The 20,155-nt window shown below is 43.3% G+C and overlaps 1 protein-coding gene across 1 annotated transcript; it reads left to right on the forward strand.

Annotated features, from left to right (window-relative positions):
• Positions 1 to 3,015: 3,015 nt before the first annotated feature.
• Positions 3,016 to 4,507, forward strand: LOC311133419 (uncharacterized protein; the record flags this gene model as incomplete). The annotated part of the gene is made up of 3 exons (XM_084166912.1): positions 3,016 to 3,128; positions 3,216 to 3,324; positions 3,564 to 4,507. Exons 1-3 carry the CDS (start codon positions 3,054 to 3,056, stop codon positions 4,505 to 4,507), a joined length of 1,128 nt encoding a protein of 375 aa, XP_084023038.1. The 5' UTR covers positions 3,016 to 3,053.
• Between the last annotated feature and the right edge of the window lie 15,648 nt (positions 4,508 to 20,155).

Raw genomic sequence — 20,155 nt, forward strand, 5'->3', positions numbered from 1 at the left:
TTAAGCACATTCTCTTCCTTTACTGACCTTAATGGGTATTGCCTCCATCCACTTGGTGAAGTAATCGGTCGCCGTCAGACACCAGCGGTTGCCATTCCTGGATTTCATGAAGGGTCCGATGAGGTCCATCCCTAACATTTAAAGTGTTAGAGAGAAGATTACTTTATTCTGTATCTGTGTCATACAGTATGCAGTTTTCATATTTGTAAGGATACTGACACAAACATTTTATAATACTGAACTCTGCTGGGGTCAAATAAAGCAACCATTACAAAATAACTTATCAATGCAAAATTTGAATTGTGACACACTTACCGATCATGTGCCATGGTGAAACAACATTGATTGGCTTCAACTCTGGCACCACAGTCTTCACCCTCTCAAACTTCTGGCAGGCGAGACAGGTACTGACCTATAAGCACAAAGTGACAAATTGAAACACTGTGTGTGCTCTGATATGACATTCATTGAAATCATAATCATTTCAGATATAATAGCATGTATTGATAAACAAAAGGTTATTTCACTTGCCCAGCTGTCCACATCTTTGACAATCCCACACCAGAAGAAGCGTAGGTTGATTTTGGCAATCATGCGCTTCACTCCGAAATGTCCAGCATGCATCTCCGTCAGCACGGCCTCCTCCTCCTCCTTAGTGAAAATCACCCTCCTGTGTGGCTGGCCATCCTTCCCCCATAGGTACATATGATTGCCTAACAAGTTGGAAGAGAAGAGTTGTTGAAATACTAAAGTCTAAGTAAATTTGCACTGCTGTCTTTCTCTTTCTGTTTCTCTCTCTCTCTCTCTCCATCTCTCTCAATTTCTTCGTCTGTCTCTCTGTATTGGTCTCTCTCTGTCAAGCAAAGACATCTAGTTAAGGGCAGTTGGAGTTACCATAATTGCTTACACCTATCCATTTGATTGATCAGGGTTAACTTATAGCTAGATATCTCAATATGACAGACATATAACTAAATGTATAGCTAGCGACATGTAGATGACCAACTAGCTAGTTAGATGGAAAATGGTTGTTAAATGGTTGTACATAAATCCTTCCAGTTATCTAACAGTAATAGAAATTAACTGCCTAACGTTACCCTGAATTGTGAATTTCTCTGCCCTCCTACGAGTGTTGCGCCTCTTGTCGAGATCAGTGGTGCCTTCATAGTACTTCACCTGGTTGGAAAGATAAAATAAAATCTCCTCGAGGGATGCCATTAAAGTGCAAGCTACATACAAACAGAAATGTACAATAACAGTTTGCTAGCTAGATAACGTTAGCTAAATAAAACTGTCTGGCTACCTAGCTGACTAGGCAGGCTGAGGTAAATAAGTATCTAGCAATGTCAATATAACATCAATCTAAAAACAGCTTCAATTATGTATTCCTATTTAACAATACGTTCTTATATAAAGACAAATATATGGTAAAGAAAGAGTGTTCTCTTTCCAGTCTTTTCGGTCCACTGAAGCAGCAGGTAGTCAGCTGGTTGTCACTGTCATAAACACCGTCCTTGGAGAGCAATTCTGAGGTAATAATTTTGCGCGGACTGAGAGAGCGTTTATGAGGTGAAATAGAGCCAAGCAACCACATAGCAACGGACGATTTGGTTCATTACGTAATCCGGTCAGAATTTTGCAAGTTCTAGCAACAGCCCTAGCGACACGATTTGGCAGGGGACACTATTTGGCATGACAGGGGTGTGTGCTATGCAAGTGATCCTACAGCAGAATAGTTTTGAAATCTGCCACACCCCTTTTGAATCAGCTTTTGTTTTGTCAGAGGAGGAAAACATGCACACATACTTATTGTTTTAATTTTTTAATATATATATTTTTTTTTATGTAGGGGGTAGATCAGCTTTAATATTGCAGATTTACATTTACTTTTTAGTCATTTAGCAGACGCTCTTATCCAGAGCGACTTACAGTTAGTGTGTGCATACATTTTTCATACTGATAGATTGTAACTTCCATCAATGTAATAGGCCCTTTTCACGTGACGTCAGACAACTTCCGTTCTGCCGCGATGCAGGTTATGTTTACATCCGGTGTCGCTTAGGAACGCTTAGCTAGTAGCACATCATTATGGAGTTCACCCAGTCCCTTTCACATCTGCCACCAATACGACTTAACGACGTAGAACGACTTGCTGACAAGTGGTCCCTTACTTCAAGATCGAAGCTTGATAAAGGCTACAAGTTCTTCGTTGAAGGTTACCTGTTTGATTATGAAGGTACGTGTTTATCTTTATTTAGCTTAAATTAGCCCTATGCTAGCGAAGGTTATGAGCTGACGAGTTTCTGTTTTGCAGCCTCTTTTTAATATTACTGCTGTTTGTATCGACCGTAAGATAAGAGTCAGTAATGTATTAATGGCTAATGCTGCGCCCTTTCTCCCAATCACTGTATTGAAACAGTCTCAAGTGTAGTTAACGGTGAGGTGACAGTGAGAGGGCGATGTTACAGGTCCATGAAGAAAAATGAGGAGGCTCATCGGCTTCAGGTTTCTCAGATAAACAGTTCTCTAACATTATGATAAGATAGGTTAAGATAGATAAGTTTTCTTTTTGTTGTGTTTTGCTGCGGTTGCAGATTTAATAAGAATGATTCCACAATGTTCCACTGTGGATCAGTTTGTTTCTCAGTCTGAGCTCTGATTTTGTATCATTAAACTTAATACACAACGAAATTCTTACAAACCGATGTGGGTTGTTGACGGCAATAAAGACTGGGAAAGATTCTGTGATAACTCAAAATGTTCAAATTTTCGATAAGTGTTGGCACTACTTGTCAAAGGTTTCAGAACAGCCAATTTTTCTTAATTAAAAAAAGAAATTGGGTTTTGAAAATTGTGTACAGTAGTTTATAATGAAACGCAGAAAAAATGTTTTGTAAGTACAGCACTAATTGTTATGTCTCTATGAACAGGTTACACTAGACTCTGCAGAGGTTCCTGTGGTACTCAATCACATGTCATGTTCCTGCTCTGCTGGGAAAGCACTATGTGATCACATAGTAGCACTTCTTTTTCAAAGTGCTCACTATGTTACCATGGGCTTTAAGACAGTGCCATTGCCTCTGTCATGCACCAGCGCACTGCAGACCTGGCACCGGCCTAGGACACAGGTCAGACATTATTTGTTACACTGATGCAGAACTTTGCAGTTTGTATTGACTTTTGACAATGTATTGTTCATCATTATTATATCACAGGGAATTGTACCAGAGGCCACCAATGATATGGCGGTGTGTAAACCAGCGGCTAAGAAAAAAACAAGTGTCAGAGCTGGTGTGAAGTGCACACTGTACCGAGCCTATGATGGTGAGTCTGAATGAGCCCCCGCCTGTACTAGAGCACAAAGACTTTAGTGCATTTCTAAAATAATACAAACATAAAAGTGATTATTATTTGTTACTTTTTATATAGACTTTCAGTGGATATTTTTTTATTTGTATTAGAAGCATGTACGAGACTGGATGAGTGTGGTTGTCTTTTTTAGTGAAAAAGATAAGGTGGCATTTAATGAAATCTAAACTTGACATATCTCACTTTCATGCCAGGGCCTATTCCGGATCCTCACGTCATGGCCAGTGCTGAGAAACTGAAAGACATCCGTCCACAACCAGGGATTTGCAAATTGCTGCACGGGCTTGAGGGCCTTAATTTGGTGGACTCTAAATTTGGCCCTGTGCCATTTGGGTCTGTGCTTTCTTACCAGTGCCCTCTAGAATTAAGTAGAGATATTATTAAACACCCTGGTGCCAGTGAGTTTCCTCAGTTGCCTATTGAAGGTTACAACTTTAAATTTCCCATTGATTTTGAGCCCAACTACATACAACAATGTCATTTGGACAGCCTGATTGTGTCAGAGGAGATGTCTGCTGCTATTGAAGCAGAAACAAGAATGCAGTCAGAATGCCAGCTGTGGAGCCAGGTACGCAAACCCCGACTGACAGCCAGCAGATTCCGTGAAATATGCCATGTTCGTGGGGAGTTGTCTGCCAAGGCTTTGGCAACCCGCATTCTGAGAGGAACTCCTCAGACAGCTGCTATGAGAAGAGGGTTGGATCTGGAACCTGAGATACTGAGGCAATATTCTGATTTTTGTGATGTCTCTCTGAAACAATGCGGGGTCATCATCCACCCTGATTCACCTCACCTTGCAGCCAGCCCGGATGCTAAAGTCTTCTGCCCAACAGAAGCACCACCATTTGGTCTTGCTGAGGTTAAGAGTTGCGATGTTGAAAATGTTACCCAAGTTAAACACCTGATCACAGTTAAAGGCCAGGCCTGCCTTAAGAAGAGCCACAAATACTACTATCAGGTTCAAGGCCAACTCGCCTTAAGCGGACTTCAGTGGTGTGACTTCATTACAGATACCCGCACTGACTTCACAGTTGAGAGAATCTTTAGGGATGAGGAGATTATCCACTCAATGCAACAGAAGCTTGATCATTTCTATTATAACATCTACATGGATGTCTTCTTAAGTTATAAAACATAAGGCAGAATTTTATGTGTAAATAGTGTTAAGGTAAATGTGGAAGGTGAACCTTTGACATTTTTTTCTTTAACTGCAAATTAACTTGTCATATACTGTATATCTCCTATGTACTGAAACACACATTTTGAAAAGGATTGTGATGTAAATGTCGACATGTTTTTCTTTAACTGCAAATGAACTTAATTGTGTTATATACTGTATATCTATGTATTGAAATACAAATTTTGAAAAGGATTGCGATGTTGTAAATGCTCTTACCAAAATCAAAAAGGATTGGAAGCAGTTGCTTGCAAACATATATTTAATAGTTCCATCAGTGCCATGACACATAAGCACATAACATGGTTAATAGTTGGATATTTTTACAATATATCACATTAGGTTCATTAATAGCTATGAAAAAGTTATTACCCTTAACAAAAACATACAGTATAACATTAGATCAATTAAATTACCAACAAAGTTAATTCATATTTACATTTTTTTGTACATACAATACAGTAATATAAAAGTACTTCTATTTACAGCCCATCTAGCTTACTCAGGAAATATACAACTTCCAGTTGACAAAAACATCAGACTGGTTTGTCTCCTTTAATGTCAAGAGGTCCCTGATAGTTCGACATGAGGCAGCAGATGGCCCACAGCTGATTCACTGAACCCACTGTGGAAAGAGGAACAAGCCCATCCCAGATATGGTACTCCTTCACCCTCCGTATGGCCCTCTCGACTAAAATCCTCAGCCGGGCGATGGCCTGGGTCTTAAGAGTGTCCTCCCTGCTGAGCTGAGGAGATTTTTACGGGAAGATACGGGAATTTCTGTTTGTTGTTTGAACAAAATGGTACACTGCAATAGCATCTTCTCGAAGATTGTGCCATGCTTCGGTGTTGGATGGGATACTGTTGCGATACAGACACCGGGAGAAAAGAAACAGCTAAATTAACATTCAGCTTTGACCAGGAATCAATATTTATCTAGCTATCATGCACAACAGTATTTGAATAGGTGAGTTACTATACATTCATGAATAAACTAACTGCCTAACAAAGGGTTAGATAGCTAGCTAAGTAAACTTGTTACATTACAGCCAGGCAGCAATGTAACGCTACCTTTTAACGTTATCGGTATCTGGTACTAAGTTGTTGTTAGCTAACGTTAGCCCACTTTTAAGTAACTAAGGCAGTGAACAATTATGAATTAACAATAACGTTAGCAAGTTACAAACCATTGCATATACGTAAACATTATTACTCTTAACTTTACTAATTTAACTTAAACGTACCTCAGAAGAGAAGTCTCAGGTAACGGGCGAACGGAAGTGAAGTTAACCTGCTACGCGGAAAGGCGGAAGTTAGTTGACGTCATCGTGAAAAGGGCCTATTGTCTGCATCACATCCAATCCCCCATATCTTTTTTTTCTCTCGCAAATATATATATATATATATATATATATATATATATATATATATATATATATATATATATATACATACATACATACATACATACATACATACATACACATACATATATACATACATATATACACATACATATACATTTCCTTTTTTAAATATATTTCCCTTTATTACTGTCAGTGTTTGCTGTAGGTGGGTGTGGTGTTGGAATCAGGCGCAGGACGCAGGAAATAAGTCCAAAATACTTTAGTAAATGCACAAACTGAAACACGAAGAAAAGCCCTGAGGCGAGAACTCCGCACGCAGGCGTAAAACAAACGGGCGCACTAAACATGTGCGAATAAACTCTCCTAAACAGAGGAGAACAGCTCAACCGAGCAAACCGTATATGAAGGCGAAAATGCACGACAGTGAAAACAATCACACACAACACCTGACAAACACAACGAGAACTTATAGGACACTAATGACACTAAACGACAACAGGTGTACAATACCAGACAAGACCAAACGAACATAGAAACATACAACGGTGGCAGCTAGTATTCCGGAGATGACGAACGCCGAAGCCTGCCCGAGCAAGGAAGAGAGGCAGCCTCGGCCGAAACCGTGACAGTAGCCCCCCCTTGACAGGCGGCTCCAGACGTGCGCCGACTCCGGCCTCGGGGACGACCAGGAGGACGCGGAGCAGGGCGCGTCGGGTGACTACGATGGAATTCCGTCAGGAGAGACGGGTCCAAAATGTCTCCCCTCGGCACCCAGCACCGTTCCTCCGGGCCGTACCCCTCCCACTCCACCAGATATTGGAGACCCCCCATCCGACGTCTCGAATCCAAGATGGACCGCACGGAGTACGCCGGTGCCCCCTCGATGTCCAATGGGGGCGGAGGAGTCTCCCTGATCTCATTTTCTTGGAGTGGGCCAGCTACCACCGGCCTGAGAAGAGACACATGGAACGAGGGGTTAATACATTTATACTCAACAGGTAGTTGTAATCTGTAACACACCTCGTTCAATCTTCTCAGGACTTTAAATGGCCCCACAAACCACCGACCCAGTTTCCGACAGGGCAGGCGGAGGGGCAGGTTTCTGGTAGAGAGCCAGACTCGATCACCAGGTGCGTACACCGGTCCCTCACTGCGGTGGAGATCGGCGCTCGCCTTTTGACGACGGAGGGCCCGCTGCAGGTGGACGTGTGCAGCGTTCCACGTCTCCTCCGAGCGCCGCACCCACTCATCCACCGCAGGAGCCTCGATCTGGCTCTGCTGCCAAGGTGCCAGAACCGGCTGGTAACCTAACACACATTGGAAAGGGGTTAGGTTAGTGGAGGAATGGCGTAGGGAATTCTGGGCCATTTCTGCCCAGGGAACGTACCGTGCCCACTCCTCCGGCCGGTCCTGGCAGTATGGGTGAATAGCGCTTCGGCGGTCTGAAGGGCAGTAGGAAGGCCCGGCATAGGGAGCAAACGACAGGCCTTAGAGAACCGGTCCACAACGACCAGTATAGTAGTACTCCCCTGTGAGGGAGGAAGGTCAGTGATGAAATCCACCGAGAGGTGAGACCATGGTCGTTGTGGAACGGGCAGGGGTAGTAACTTACCCCTAGGCAGATGTCTAGGCGCCTTACACTGGGTGCACACCGAGCAGGAGGAGACATAAACCCGCACATCCCTCGCCAACGTGGGCCACCAGTACTTAGCACTAAGGCAGTGCACTGTCCGGCCGATACCAGGATGTCCAGAGGAGGGTGAGTGTGAGCCCAATAGATCAATCGATCCCGAACCTCGAGCGGAACGTACTTCCGACCCTCCGGGCATTGAGGTGGACTAGGGTCGGTGCGCAACGCCCGCTCGAGTTCAGCATCGACCTCCCACACTACCGGTGCCACCAGACAAGACTCCGGCAGTATGGGAGTGGGCTCCACGGACCTCTCCTCCGTGTCATACAGCCGAGACAGCGCGTCTGCCTTACCGTTCTGTGACCCAGGGATGTACGTGATCTTAAATACGAACCGGGTCAAAAACATATTCCACCGCGCCTGGCGAGGGTTTAGTCTCCTAGCTGCCCGGATGTACTCCAGGTTACGGTGGTCCGTCAAAATGAGGAAAGGGTGTTGAGCCCCCTCAAGCCAGTGCCTCCACACCTTTAGGGCCTGTACCACGGCTAGCAGCTCCCTGTCCCCTACGTCATAATTTCGCTCCGCCGGACTGAGCTTCTTGGAATAAAAAGCACAGGGGCGGAGTTTAGGTGGCGTGCCGGACCGTTGCGAAAGCACGGCTCCTATACCGGCCTCTGACGTGTCCACCTCTACCTGAAATGGTAAAGAGGGATCCGGATGCGCCAGCACCGGAGCCGAGGTAAACAGGTCCTTCAGCCTCCCAAAGGCCCTGTCCGCCTCGGCTGACCACTGCAGACGCACCGGACCCCCCTTCAAAAGAGACGTTATGGGAGCTGTCACCTGTCCAAAACCCCGAATAAACCTCCGGTAGTAATTCGCAAACCCCAAAAACTGCTGCACCTCCTTCACAGTGGTTGGCGTTTGTCAATTACGCACGGCTGACACCCGGTCTACCTCCATCTTCACCCCTGACGCAGACAACTGATAACCCAAAAAGGAGACCGACTCCTGGAAAAACAGACACTTCTCTGCCTTGACATACAGGTCGTGCTCCAACAGCCTCCGCAACACTCGGCGCACCAGTGCCACATGCTCGACTCGGGTAGACGAGTAGACGAGAATGTCATCTATGTACACAACCACCCCCTGCCCCTGCATGTCCCTGAAGATCTCATCCACGAATGATTGGAAAACTGAAGGAGCGTTCATCAACCCGTATGGCATGACCAGATACTCGTAATGGCCCGAGGTGGTACTAAAGGCTGTCTTCCATTCATCGCCCCCCCTAATGCGCACCAAGTTGTACGCGCTCCTGAGATCTAATTTAGTGAAGAAACGCGCCCCGTGCAATGACTCCGTCATGGTCGCAATCAGCGGGAGTGGATAACTGTACTTCACCGTGATCTGATTGAGACTATGGTAATCAATGCACGGGCGTAACCCACCATCCTTTTTCTTCACAAAAAAGAAACTCGAGGACGCAGGGGAAGTGGAGGGCCGTATGTATCCTTGTCTCAGAGATTCGTCTATGTAAGTTTCCATAGCTCTCTTCTCCTCCTGAGACAGAGGATACACATGGCTCCGTGGGAGCGCAGCTCCTGCCTGGAGGTCTATCGCACAATCTCCCTGCCTATGGGGAGGCAACTGCATCGCCCTCGACTTACTGAACACAATAGCCAAATCCCCATACTCAGGGGGAACGTGCAATGCGGGCACCTGGTTTGGACTCTCCACCGAGGTAGCCCCTACGGAAACGCCTAAACATCGACCCACACACTGGGCAGACCACTCCATCAGAGCCCTCTCCTGCCACGAAATAGACGGGTTATGGGTACTCAACCAGGGCATGCCCAGCACCACCGGATACGCAGGCGAGTCGATCAGAAATAGCTGGATCATCTCCTGATGACCCCCCTGCGCACACATCCTAAGTGGCGCCATGACCTCTCTGATCAAGCCCGATCCCAACGGACGGCTATCTAGGGCATGAACGGGGAAGGGGACGTCAACAGGAAGAAGGGGAATCCCTAAGTCTAAAAAACATTTCCTATCAACAAAATTCCCAGCCGCGCCTGAATCTACCAGCGCCTTATGCTGGGAATGAGGTGCTACCTGTGGAAAACGCACAGGTATACAGAAGTGCGCAACAGAAAGCTCTGGGTGAGTGGGGCGCCTACTCACCTGGAAGGACTCCCCAGTGCGGGGCCTGTCGTCTTCTCCCCTAGGAGGCCATCCCCTGCACCTAGCCGCGGTGTGTCCTCCCCGACCACAGTTGGTGCAGGAGATGGACCCCCTCGTATTCTGACCCCTCCTCTCTCTAGCACCAGCACCCCCGAGCTCCATGGGGCTCGGCTCGGAGACGCTGGAGGGTGAAATGGACGGACCTCCCTCGGGACGTCCGCGGGTAGCCAGCAGGGTGTCCAGCCTGATGGACATGTCGACTAACTGGTCGAAAGAGAGGCTGGTGTCCCGACAGGCCAGCTCCCGACGGACGTCCTCACGTAGACTACAGCGGTAGTGATCGATGAGGGCCCGCTCATTCCACCCTGCATCCGCCGCTAGAGTACGGAATTCCAACACGAACTCCTGGGCACTCCTCTTCCCCTGCCGGAGGCAGAACAGACGCTCCCCCGCCGCTTTCCCCTCCGGTGGATGGTCAAACACCGCCCTGAAGCGGCGGGAGAACTCAGCGTAAGTGATGGTGGTAGCGTCTATCCTCCTCCACTCGGCGTTGGCCCATTCTAACGCCTTGCCGGAAAGGCAGGAGATAAGGGCGGACACGCTCTCGTGTCCCGAGGGCGCCGGGTGCACGGTGGCCAGGTAAAGCTCCACCTGGAGAAGGAAGCCCTGACACCCGGCAGCGGTCCCATCGTAGGCCCTCGGGAGCGAGAGTCGAACTCCTCTGGGTTCCGGAGCGGGAATGGGCTGACTTGCCGATGGTGATGGCAGGGAAGGTGGCGTTGGGGGTGTCCCTCGGGTCTCCCAGCGTTGGAGGGTGGTGATCACTTCCTGCAGGGCGGTCCCGATCCGCAGGATCTGGTCATTCTGCTCCCGGACCCTGTCCTCCAACGTCTCCTTTGCTGCTGCAGCTCCTGCTGATTCCATTCTAATGGTGTGTGATTCTGTCAGTGTTTGCTGTAGGTGGGTGTGGTGTTGGAATCAGGCGCAGGACGCAGGAAATAAGTCCAAAAGACTTTAGTAAATGCACAAACTGAAACACGAAGAAAAGCCCTGAGGCGAGAACTCCGCACGCAGGCGTAAAACAAACGGGCGCACTAAACATGTGCGAATAAACTCTCCTAAACAGAGGAGAACAGCTCAACCGAGCAAACCGTGTATGAAGGCGCAAATGCATGACAGTGAAAACAATCACACACAACACCTGACAAACACAACGAGAACTTATAGGACACTAATGACACTAAACGACAACAGGTGTACAATACCAGACAAGACCAAACGAACATAGAAACATACAACGGTGGCAGCTAGTATTCCGGAGACGACGAACGCCGAAGCCTGCCCGAGCAAGGAAGAGAGGCAGCCTCGGCCGAAACCGTGACAATTACTTTCCAACCCCACCACCCCTTCCCTAATTGGAGTAAACTAGTGAACAACAATGCTTAGTCCTCTACATCCAGCTTATACATACTATATGTATTTTATGGACACAGGCAATTTTACAATAATTCTATTTTGTTTGTTTTTACTCCTGAACTTCCTCTACCCTCAACCTCTCCGATCATTTTCATGATGTCCATCCGGTTTGCTTCTATATGTCATATCTTTCTAACTGTGCTCTTTCACAAAAGCTCTCAACCTATAACCTATATATTTATTATGGACACAGTATGCTTACATTATAAGTTATCTTGTTGTTATTAGTTGTTGTTAGTTGTTATTAGTCCCATCCTTCAACTCCATTCAACACCACCCATCTATCTCTTAACACCATCCATATTGGATTTCTATTTGCCATATATTTTTCAACTGTACTGTGATGTTTTACAAAAGTTCTGAACCTTTCTATTCTCATTGTTTCTACAGATTGTAAATTGAAAATAAATATTTTTGCTAAAAGCATTATTATATTATTGATCGATTGACTATGACTTTTCAGATCACCCAGTAATGCTATCTGCAGGGTTAGCTCCAGGTAAATATTGCAATCCTTTAGCCATTCCTGGACCTGTGTCCAAAAACAAGCTACAAATGGACAGTACCAAAATAAATGATCTAATGATTCTGTCTCTTCGCAGCTAAATCTTTTGAGCTGGGAAGATTGTATCCCCCATATAAATAACATACTATTGGTTGCAAGAATTTTATATAATCATTTAAGTTGATAAATTGTAAGTTTTGAATCCGGCATCGTTTTGTGTATCAGTTCATAAACACTATGCCATGGGATCGGTACGTCAAAAATCTCTTTCCAACTATTTTGCAATCTATATGGGACGGCTGTCAATCCTTTGGTCCTTAAAAGAAACTGGTATACTATCACAGTTTTCTTTAACCAATTATGTTCTTTAATGCAAGGCCGACAGACAAGTTCCTTACATTTTCCCCCTTCCACTTTCCTCTTCCATTTTTGCGGGAATGCTGCAATTATTTGGTTGTAATTTTGGGTAGAGCAGACATTTCCATATGTTTTTGTTAGCTGCATGTGCGACACAACTCCACCAGTGCTACCGATGATATTATTTACGAAGATTATACCTTTTTTAAACATTTTGTCAAAAAAATTGTTTTTTTATCAATTAGTATATTTGAGTTTAACCACACTATGTGTTGCATTATTTGTTCTGTCGTTTCTGGAGGATTAAATTGAAATTGCAACCAACTTTCTATGGCTTGTTTTAGAAATAGTGATATTTGGGAGATCATTTCCTTTTCAAATAACTGAAAGTGTGAGGTTGTAATCTGAATAAAGGGAAAAAGGCCATTCTTGAACATTGGGTGAGACAATCTTACTAATTTGCTAGAGAACCAGTTCGGATTTAAGTATAACTTTTGTATGATTGAAGCTTTTAGTGATAGGTCTAATGCTTTAATAGTTAATCATTTCTGTCCTCCGAATTCATATTCATTATATATATAGGCCCGTTTAATTTTGTCTGGCTTGCCGTTCCAAATAAAATGGAATATTTTTTCACATATAATTTTAAAAACTGTTCGCTGGGCGTAGGCAAGACCATAAGCAAATAGGTAAACTGGCATAATGCTAAAGAGTTAATCAAGGTGATTTTTCCACAAATTGACAGGTATTTACCTTTCCAAGGTAGCAAGATATTATCTATTTTTGCTAACGTTCTATTTAAATTTATTGGAGTGAGATCATTTATTTCATTTGGGATATGTATTCCGAGTATATCCACATCACCATCAGACCATTTTATTGGTCAACTACATGGTAATGTAACATTTTTATTTTTTATTGATCCAATACGTAATATAGTACATGTATCATAATTTGGTTGTAATCCAGAGAGGTTAGAAAATGTATCTAGATCCTCTATGAGGCTGTGGAGGGATTCAAGTTGTGGATTTAAAAGAAAACATGAATCATCAGCGTACAATGACACTTTTGTTTTTAAGCCCTGGATTTCTAATCCTTTGATTTTATTGTAGGATCTGATTTTAATAGCTAACATCTCGATGGCCATAATAAATAGATATGCCGATAGTGGACAACCTTGTTTCACTCCTCTTGACAGTTTAAAACTTTCTGAGAAATAGCCATTATTTACTATTTTACACCTAGGGTTACTATACATGATCTTAACCCATTTTATAAGAGATTCTCCAAAATTGAAATGCTCCAGACATTTATATATAAACCCCAGTCATACTTTATCAAATGCCTTTTCGAAGTCTGCTATGAATAGCAGGCCTGGTATCCCAGATTTTTCATAGTGTTCTATACATTTGAGCTATACATTTTGCTAGAATTTTTGCATCACAACACTGAAGTGTAAGGGGCCTCCAATTTTCTTAATGGACTGGATCTTTGTATTTTCCACTTGTATCCTGTTTCAGTAGTAATGAAATCAGACCTTCTTCTTGAGTGTCTGATAATCTACAATTTACATAGGAGTGGTTAAAACATGCTAATAACGGTCCTCTGAGTATATCAAAAAAGATTTGGTATACCTCGACTGGTATGCCATCCAACCACAGAGTTTTCCTGGACTTAAAGTCTTTAATTGCATCCAGAAGTTCCTCCTCTGTAATTTCACCTTCACATGAGTCTTTCTGTATTGCTGTTAATTTTACATTATCAATAGAAAACAAATCTCTACAATCAGCTTCAGTTAGAGGAGATGGAGGAGACTGAAACGAAAACATATGCTTAAAGTACTTTGATTCCTCCTTCAAAATATAATTTGATGAATCATGGGTGACTCCGTCATTTGTAACCAGTTTTAGTAAATTATTTTACTTATTGTTTTATCTACAAAATGTCTTGCACAACTAACTTCATTTGTTTTGATCACTTTCCACATTTATTTTGGGTCCACCCCTGTAAACGTCATTGACCTAATGACACGCAAATGGACGTCTCATTTCAAGTAAGCAGTCCATCCAAGTTCACTCTCCTAGCGGACTCTCTTTGATTAACCTGGACCTTTTTCAAGAGGCGAGAGAGAGGACGGAGGAGAGAGGGACGCAGGAGGTGAGCAAATCTAATTGATAAAAGGCGTAGGACTGGACAGCATGTTGGCATAGTACCGAAAATAAAAATTTAATAAAACGAAATATGACCAACAACCACCGACACAGGCAGAGAAATCTGAATCGACACAATCCATCTACTGGCTGTATTGGGACGGATGATGATGATAATGGCTTCGTTGCGAGGGACAGGTCTCATCTGTTTACAATGGGGTGAGGCAGTTCTCAGTACGTTCTTTCCTACTATACCTGCTAATGTTTTATACACCATGTCCGAAAACCATGTGACATCTGTTAGTTGGGGTATTGTTGTATGGTGAGGTAACATGTTGTCCTATCGCAGCCTGGCATGTGGTCTGATTATTCTCTTGTTGCATGCATTGATTTAACCCATTTAATCCCATCGGTCACAATAGTTAAAGTTAAAGTTGTACTTATCAAAAAATAAGTAGCCTAATATCAGCTCTCGGACCAACAGGCTCCGAGACAGCTTCTACCCCCAAGCCACAAGACTGCTAAATAGCCAAAAAGCTGCTAAATAGTTAATTAAATGATTACCCAGACTAACTGCAGTGACCGCATCTTGCACTGACAAGACTATATATGTGACTTTTTTTAGGAAACATTTACATTTTACATTTTAGTCATTTAGCAGACATTTAGCAATACAAATACAATTGTTAAATTATGAGCCTAGTTGGTTTAGCCACGGAAAAAGACAGGAACCTTCCCGTTAGCCATGATTGGCTGAGATAATGGATGGGCTGGACATGCCGAGAGATGAGTTCGGATTGGTCTGCCATGTAGCACGCTTCTGTCTATAACATGAGCTGCTCAGTATATGTGGGTAATACTTTCTAACGCAGCTTTTTTTAAAGATATCACGAAGAACTGCCAAAGTGTTGCTAATGCTTTCCACTTTCTTGAGGACCGAGTTTTGAAATCAGTGGAATGCCCGGCAGAGTATGATAGCTAAGGAAATAGAGAGAATTCAGGCGTTTGATTGCAATAATGTGGAGGGAGTCAGAAAAGAGAACACACAGAAGGCTGGATTACATCTTCATTGCAAGTTTCAAGTTAAAGCATACTGTTAGCTAGCTAGATAATGTTAGCTGGCTGGCTTGCTCGCTAGCTAACGTTACATGTATGATCTGTGTAGTAATATTATTTGTATCTCAGAGCCATTTACATTGCTAGTTATGGCCTAATGTTAGCTAGCTAGCTAACATTGAACCTAGTTGGTTAGCTTTAGCTACCTGTAGATTCATGTAGGGTAGTAACGTTATGAGTTGGGATTATGGTTCATTGTTTAGCTAGCTAGCTAGCTAGCTACATGTCTAAACAAAAGACTCCACTATGCAAGTAACCGTTTCAATGTACCGTTTACACCTTCTGTATCCTGTGCATGTAATAATAATATATAATATGCCATTTAGCAGACGCTTTTATCCAAAGCGACTTACAGTCATGCGTGCATACATTTTTGTGTATGGGTGGTCCCGGGGATCGAACCCACTACCTTGGCGTTACAAGCGCCGTGCTCTACCAGCTGAGCTACAGAGGACCATGTGACAAATAAACTTTGATTTTATTTGATATAGTGTGTGTTTAACAGAGATGGTAATGTGAAGAAAAACATGACCTGCACCAAAGTCAAATTAGGATATAACATTAGGCCAACAAGACAGTGTCCAAGTTCTAAAATTCTCTGGGAGAATGCCCTGCATTTATTTCATCACACTCACAACCTTGAGCTATTTTCTGTAATTAGCTTGCCATAAACTTGTAATTAAGGATCTTGTTGTGAGTTTATTTTCCTGTAATAATTCATACAAATTCGCTAAAGTTAAGACATTAACTCTTTGAACTTAGCGTTAGCTAGCTAGCTAACAAGCTAGAAACTAACCAAATCAGTGATTAGGAAGTTGCTTTTAGATGCCTGGTTTGTTAGATTGACATATACTAAATTGTTTTTGAAACCGTTGGGTTTATTGGTGTTAAAATACACCAGTTATGCTATTTTGGACAATCGGGCTGCTGATGTCATGCAGCCTGTCTTTTTTGTGTTTATACTTTTTCATAACGACAACGACAAGTTTGATAACGGACGACAATAGAATGTTCATGATGTCACTGCGACAACTGTATACAGACATGTTGATAGTTGTAGTATAACCCAGCCTTAAGTCTTGAAATCTTTGGTTGTTTAGTACACTACCGTACTCACTGTTTAGCAAATGGCCTCACATGTGAATCCTTAAAGAGATGGGTGGGGCTAAGGCTTAAGAGGGTGTGAACCATGCTGAATGGGTGTAGACCAGGGGTGTCAAACTCATTTTAGCTCAGGGGCCACATGGAGGAAAATCTATTCCCAAGTGGGCCGGACTGGTAAAATCATGGTATATATAACTTAAAAACAACAACTTCAGATTGTTTTCTTTGTTTTAATACTATCAACATAAAACATAAAGCTGGAGCCTGAGGACAGTGTGTCCAAAATAGTACAAGCACAACATCACTATTAATCATAAAACACCTCAAGTTTATTTGAAAATTCTAAAGAAAAAACACACAAACACACAATGCCTCAGTGATTCACATAACTGTTTCACAGATCACAGAACTATATCAGGGTGTCATTTCTCAGGCAGAAATGTAGATACAAATAATGAAATCCTGTTCCCCAAACAAGTGCAAGAACCACAGAGTCAAGAATAGGTTAAATATACAAATAAAATAAAAACAATTAAAAACAATAGCACATCAACATAAAAACATATAAACATAAATCTGAAAGCGTTGCTCAAACTCCCGAAACAGTCCAGTTATTTTATCTTTGAACCGCTTCATGTCTGCCACATGTTGGGTCGCACACACATTTTTCAGACAGGGGAAGTGAGCTGCATCACCACCGGCAAGTTGCGTCTCCCACAATGACAGCTTCAACTTGAAAGAACGTATGCTGTCATAATACTACGTGACAACTTTGTTGCGCCCTTGCAGCTGTTTGTTCAAGTTATTCAGGTGCTCTGTAACATCCACCATAAATGCAAGGTCCGGCATCCATTCTGCGGAATGAAATTCTAACACTGGTTTGCCCTTTTCTTCCATGAACTGTTCAATTTCTTCTCGTAAATCAAAGAAACACCTCAGCACAGCACCTCGGCTTAACCATCTTACCTCAGTGTGGTATGGCAGCCCATAGATATGGTCTTTCTCTCTGAGAAGGCTGTCAAACTGACGGTGATTCAGGCTTCTGGATCGGATGAAATTAACAGTTTGGATGACCACCTTCATGACGTTATCCATCTTTAATGACTTGCAACACAAAGCCTCCTGGTGCAAAATACAGTGAAAAGTCAAAAAATCACGTCCTCCATTTGCAGATTGCACTTTCTCTCTGAACTTTGTCACAACGCCTGCTTTTTTCCCGATCATTGAGGGCGCACCATCTGTAGCCAGGCTGACAGCGTGGGACCAGTCCACTCCGACCCTGTCCAGCGCGCCGACAAGTGCGGTAAAAATATCAGCTGCTGTCATTGTATCTGTCATCGGCACCAACTCCACGAACTCCTCGGTGACGGTCAATGTGTCATCAACTCCGCGGATGAAAAAATGGCCAGTTGTGCAACATCTGTAATGTCCGTGCTTTCATCAATTGCAACCGAAAACGCAATAAATGACTTTACTTTTTGCTTCAACTGGCTGTCCAAATCCACTGAAAGATCGGAAATCCTGTCTGCAACTGTGTTTCTTGTCAGGCTGATATGTGCAAAAGCCTGCCGCTTTTCAGGGCACACAATATCCGCTGCCTTCATCATGCATGTTTTTACAAATTCACCCTCACTAAATGGTTTTGAAGCCACTGCGATTTCATTAGCAATGAGGTAGCTAGCTTTCACTGCAGCGTCACTGATGTCTCGGCTGTGAGTAAACACAGACTGCTGTTTCTTCAGACCCGCCAACAGTTCATTCACCTTCTCTCATCTCCGCTGTTCTTGAAAGTTGTCATATTTGTCGGCATGAAGACTCACATAGTGGCGACGAAGGTTATATTCTTTCAGCACTGCAACATGCTCTGAACACACCAAACATACAGCTTTCCCATTCAATTCCGTGATTAAATAGGATGACCATTTTTCTTGGAACACTCTGCACTCTGCGTCCACTTTTCTCTTTTTTGACAGAGACATATTGGGGCAATGAGGGTGCCAAAGCACATAATGTTAAAAGTAGAAGCCGTAATAAATATTGCGGGCAAAACAAAGTAGCTCATTGGCTGCACGTGCTTGACCTACTTGCTCTGCCCCGGTATAAACAGTTTGCTTGCTTAACACAATTGCTATTGCGCCATCCAGTGGACGCAATTGGAACAGCAGTTTATTTTATTGAAAAATTGCAAAACATTTTTATACTTAAAAAAAAAAATGGCCGTACGTTTGACACCCCTGGTGTAGACAAAGGAGAGTTCTCCAGTAGGTGTACCAAAACATTTAAGGGCCATTTTCTCAAAACTGGGGTTACAAGTTTATCAACTTTCAAAGCAGAATTCCTTTCCCATTGTTCCTCAACTGTAGTGTATGATATACCATCTTCACCACTCCAAATTATAGCCTGCATTTTATTTACATTTGGATGCATTTGTGACTGTCAATAGTATTCATTAGGAGTTTACTGTATTACAAATATCATTGTGTGGTGTCTGGTTTCTTGGTATCCATCCCTCTCCACTCCACTACTGTGCTTATTCATGAAGACAGGGATGCACAGTCTCATCAGGATGAAATAACCATATTACAGACTGCCCAGAATCTGTGTGAAGAAAGAGGGGTACAGATTGAGGTTTCATGGAAAAATCACCCATGCTTTTGTTGTTTTCAATGACCAGAGGAAAAACTCAGATGAACCTCAGATATTCAGAGGGAGTTCATAACATGTGCATTGTACCAAACACTACTTTCAGATAGTAGTATCCCCAAAAGGAAATAGCTCTTCCAGCAGAATCATAAAAAACAAGACATAGGACACAGTACAGTGGGGAAAAAAAGTATTTAGTCAGCCACCAATTGTGCAAGTTCTCCCACTTAAAAAGATGAGAGAGGCCTGTAATTTTCATCATAGGTACACGTCAATTATGACAGACAAAATGAGAAAGAAAAATCTAGAAAATCACATTGTAGGATTTTTAATGAATTTATTTGCAAATCATGGTGGAAAATAAGTATTTGGTCAATAACAAAAGTTTCTCAATACTTTGTTATATACCCTTTGTTGGCAATGACACAGGTCAAACGTTTTCTGTAAGTCTTCACAAGGTTTTCACACACTGTTGCTGGTATTTTGACCCATTCCTCCATGCAGATCTCCTCTAGAGCAGTGATGTTTTGGGGCTGTCGCTGGGCAACACGGACTTTCAACTCCCTCCAAAGATTTTCTATGGGGTTGAGATCTGGAGACTGGCTAGGCCACTCCAGGACCTTGAAATGCTTCTTACGAAGCCACTCCTTCGTTGCCCGGGCGGTGTGTTTGGGATCATTGTCATGCTGAAAGACCCAGCCACGTTTCATCTTCAATGCCCTTGCTGATGGAAGGAGGTTTTCACTCAAAATCTCACGATACATGGCCCCATTCATTCTTTCCTTTACACGGATCAGTCGTCCTGGTCCCTTTGCAGAAAAACAGCCCCAAAGCATGATGTTTCCACCCCCATGCTTCACAGTAGGTATGGTGTTCTTTGGATGCAACTCAGCATTCTTTGTCCTCCAAACACGACGAGTTGAGTTTGTACCAAAAAGTTATATTTTGGTTTCATCTGACCATATGACATTCTCCCAATCCTCTTCTGGATCATCCAAATGCACTCTAGCAAACTTCAGACGGGCCTGGACATGTACTGGCTTAAGGAGGGGGACACGTCTAGCACTGCAGGATTTTGAG

The sequence above is a fragment of the Coregonus lavaretus genome, assembly GCF_964263955.1.
Source record: "Coregonus lavaretus genome assembly, chromosome: 8".
Taxonomy (NCBI): domain Eukaryota; kingdom Metazoa; phylum Chordata; class Actinopteri; order Salmoniformes; family Salmonidae; genus Coregonus; species Coregonus lavaretus.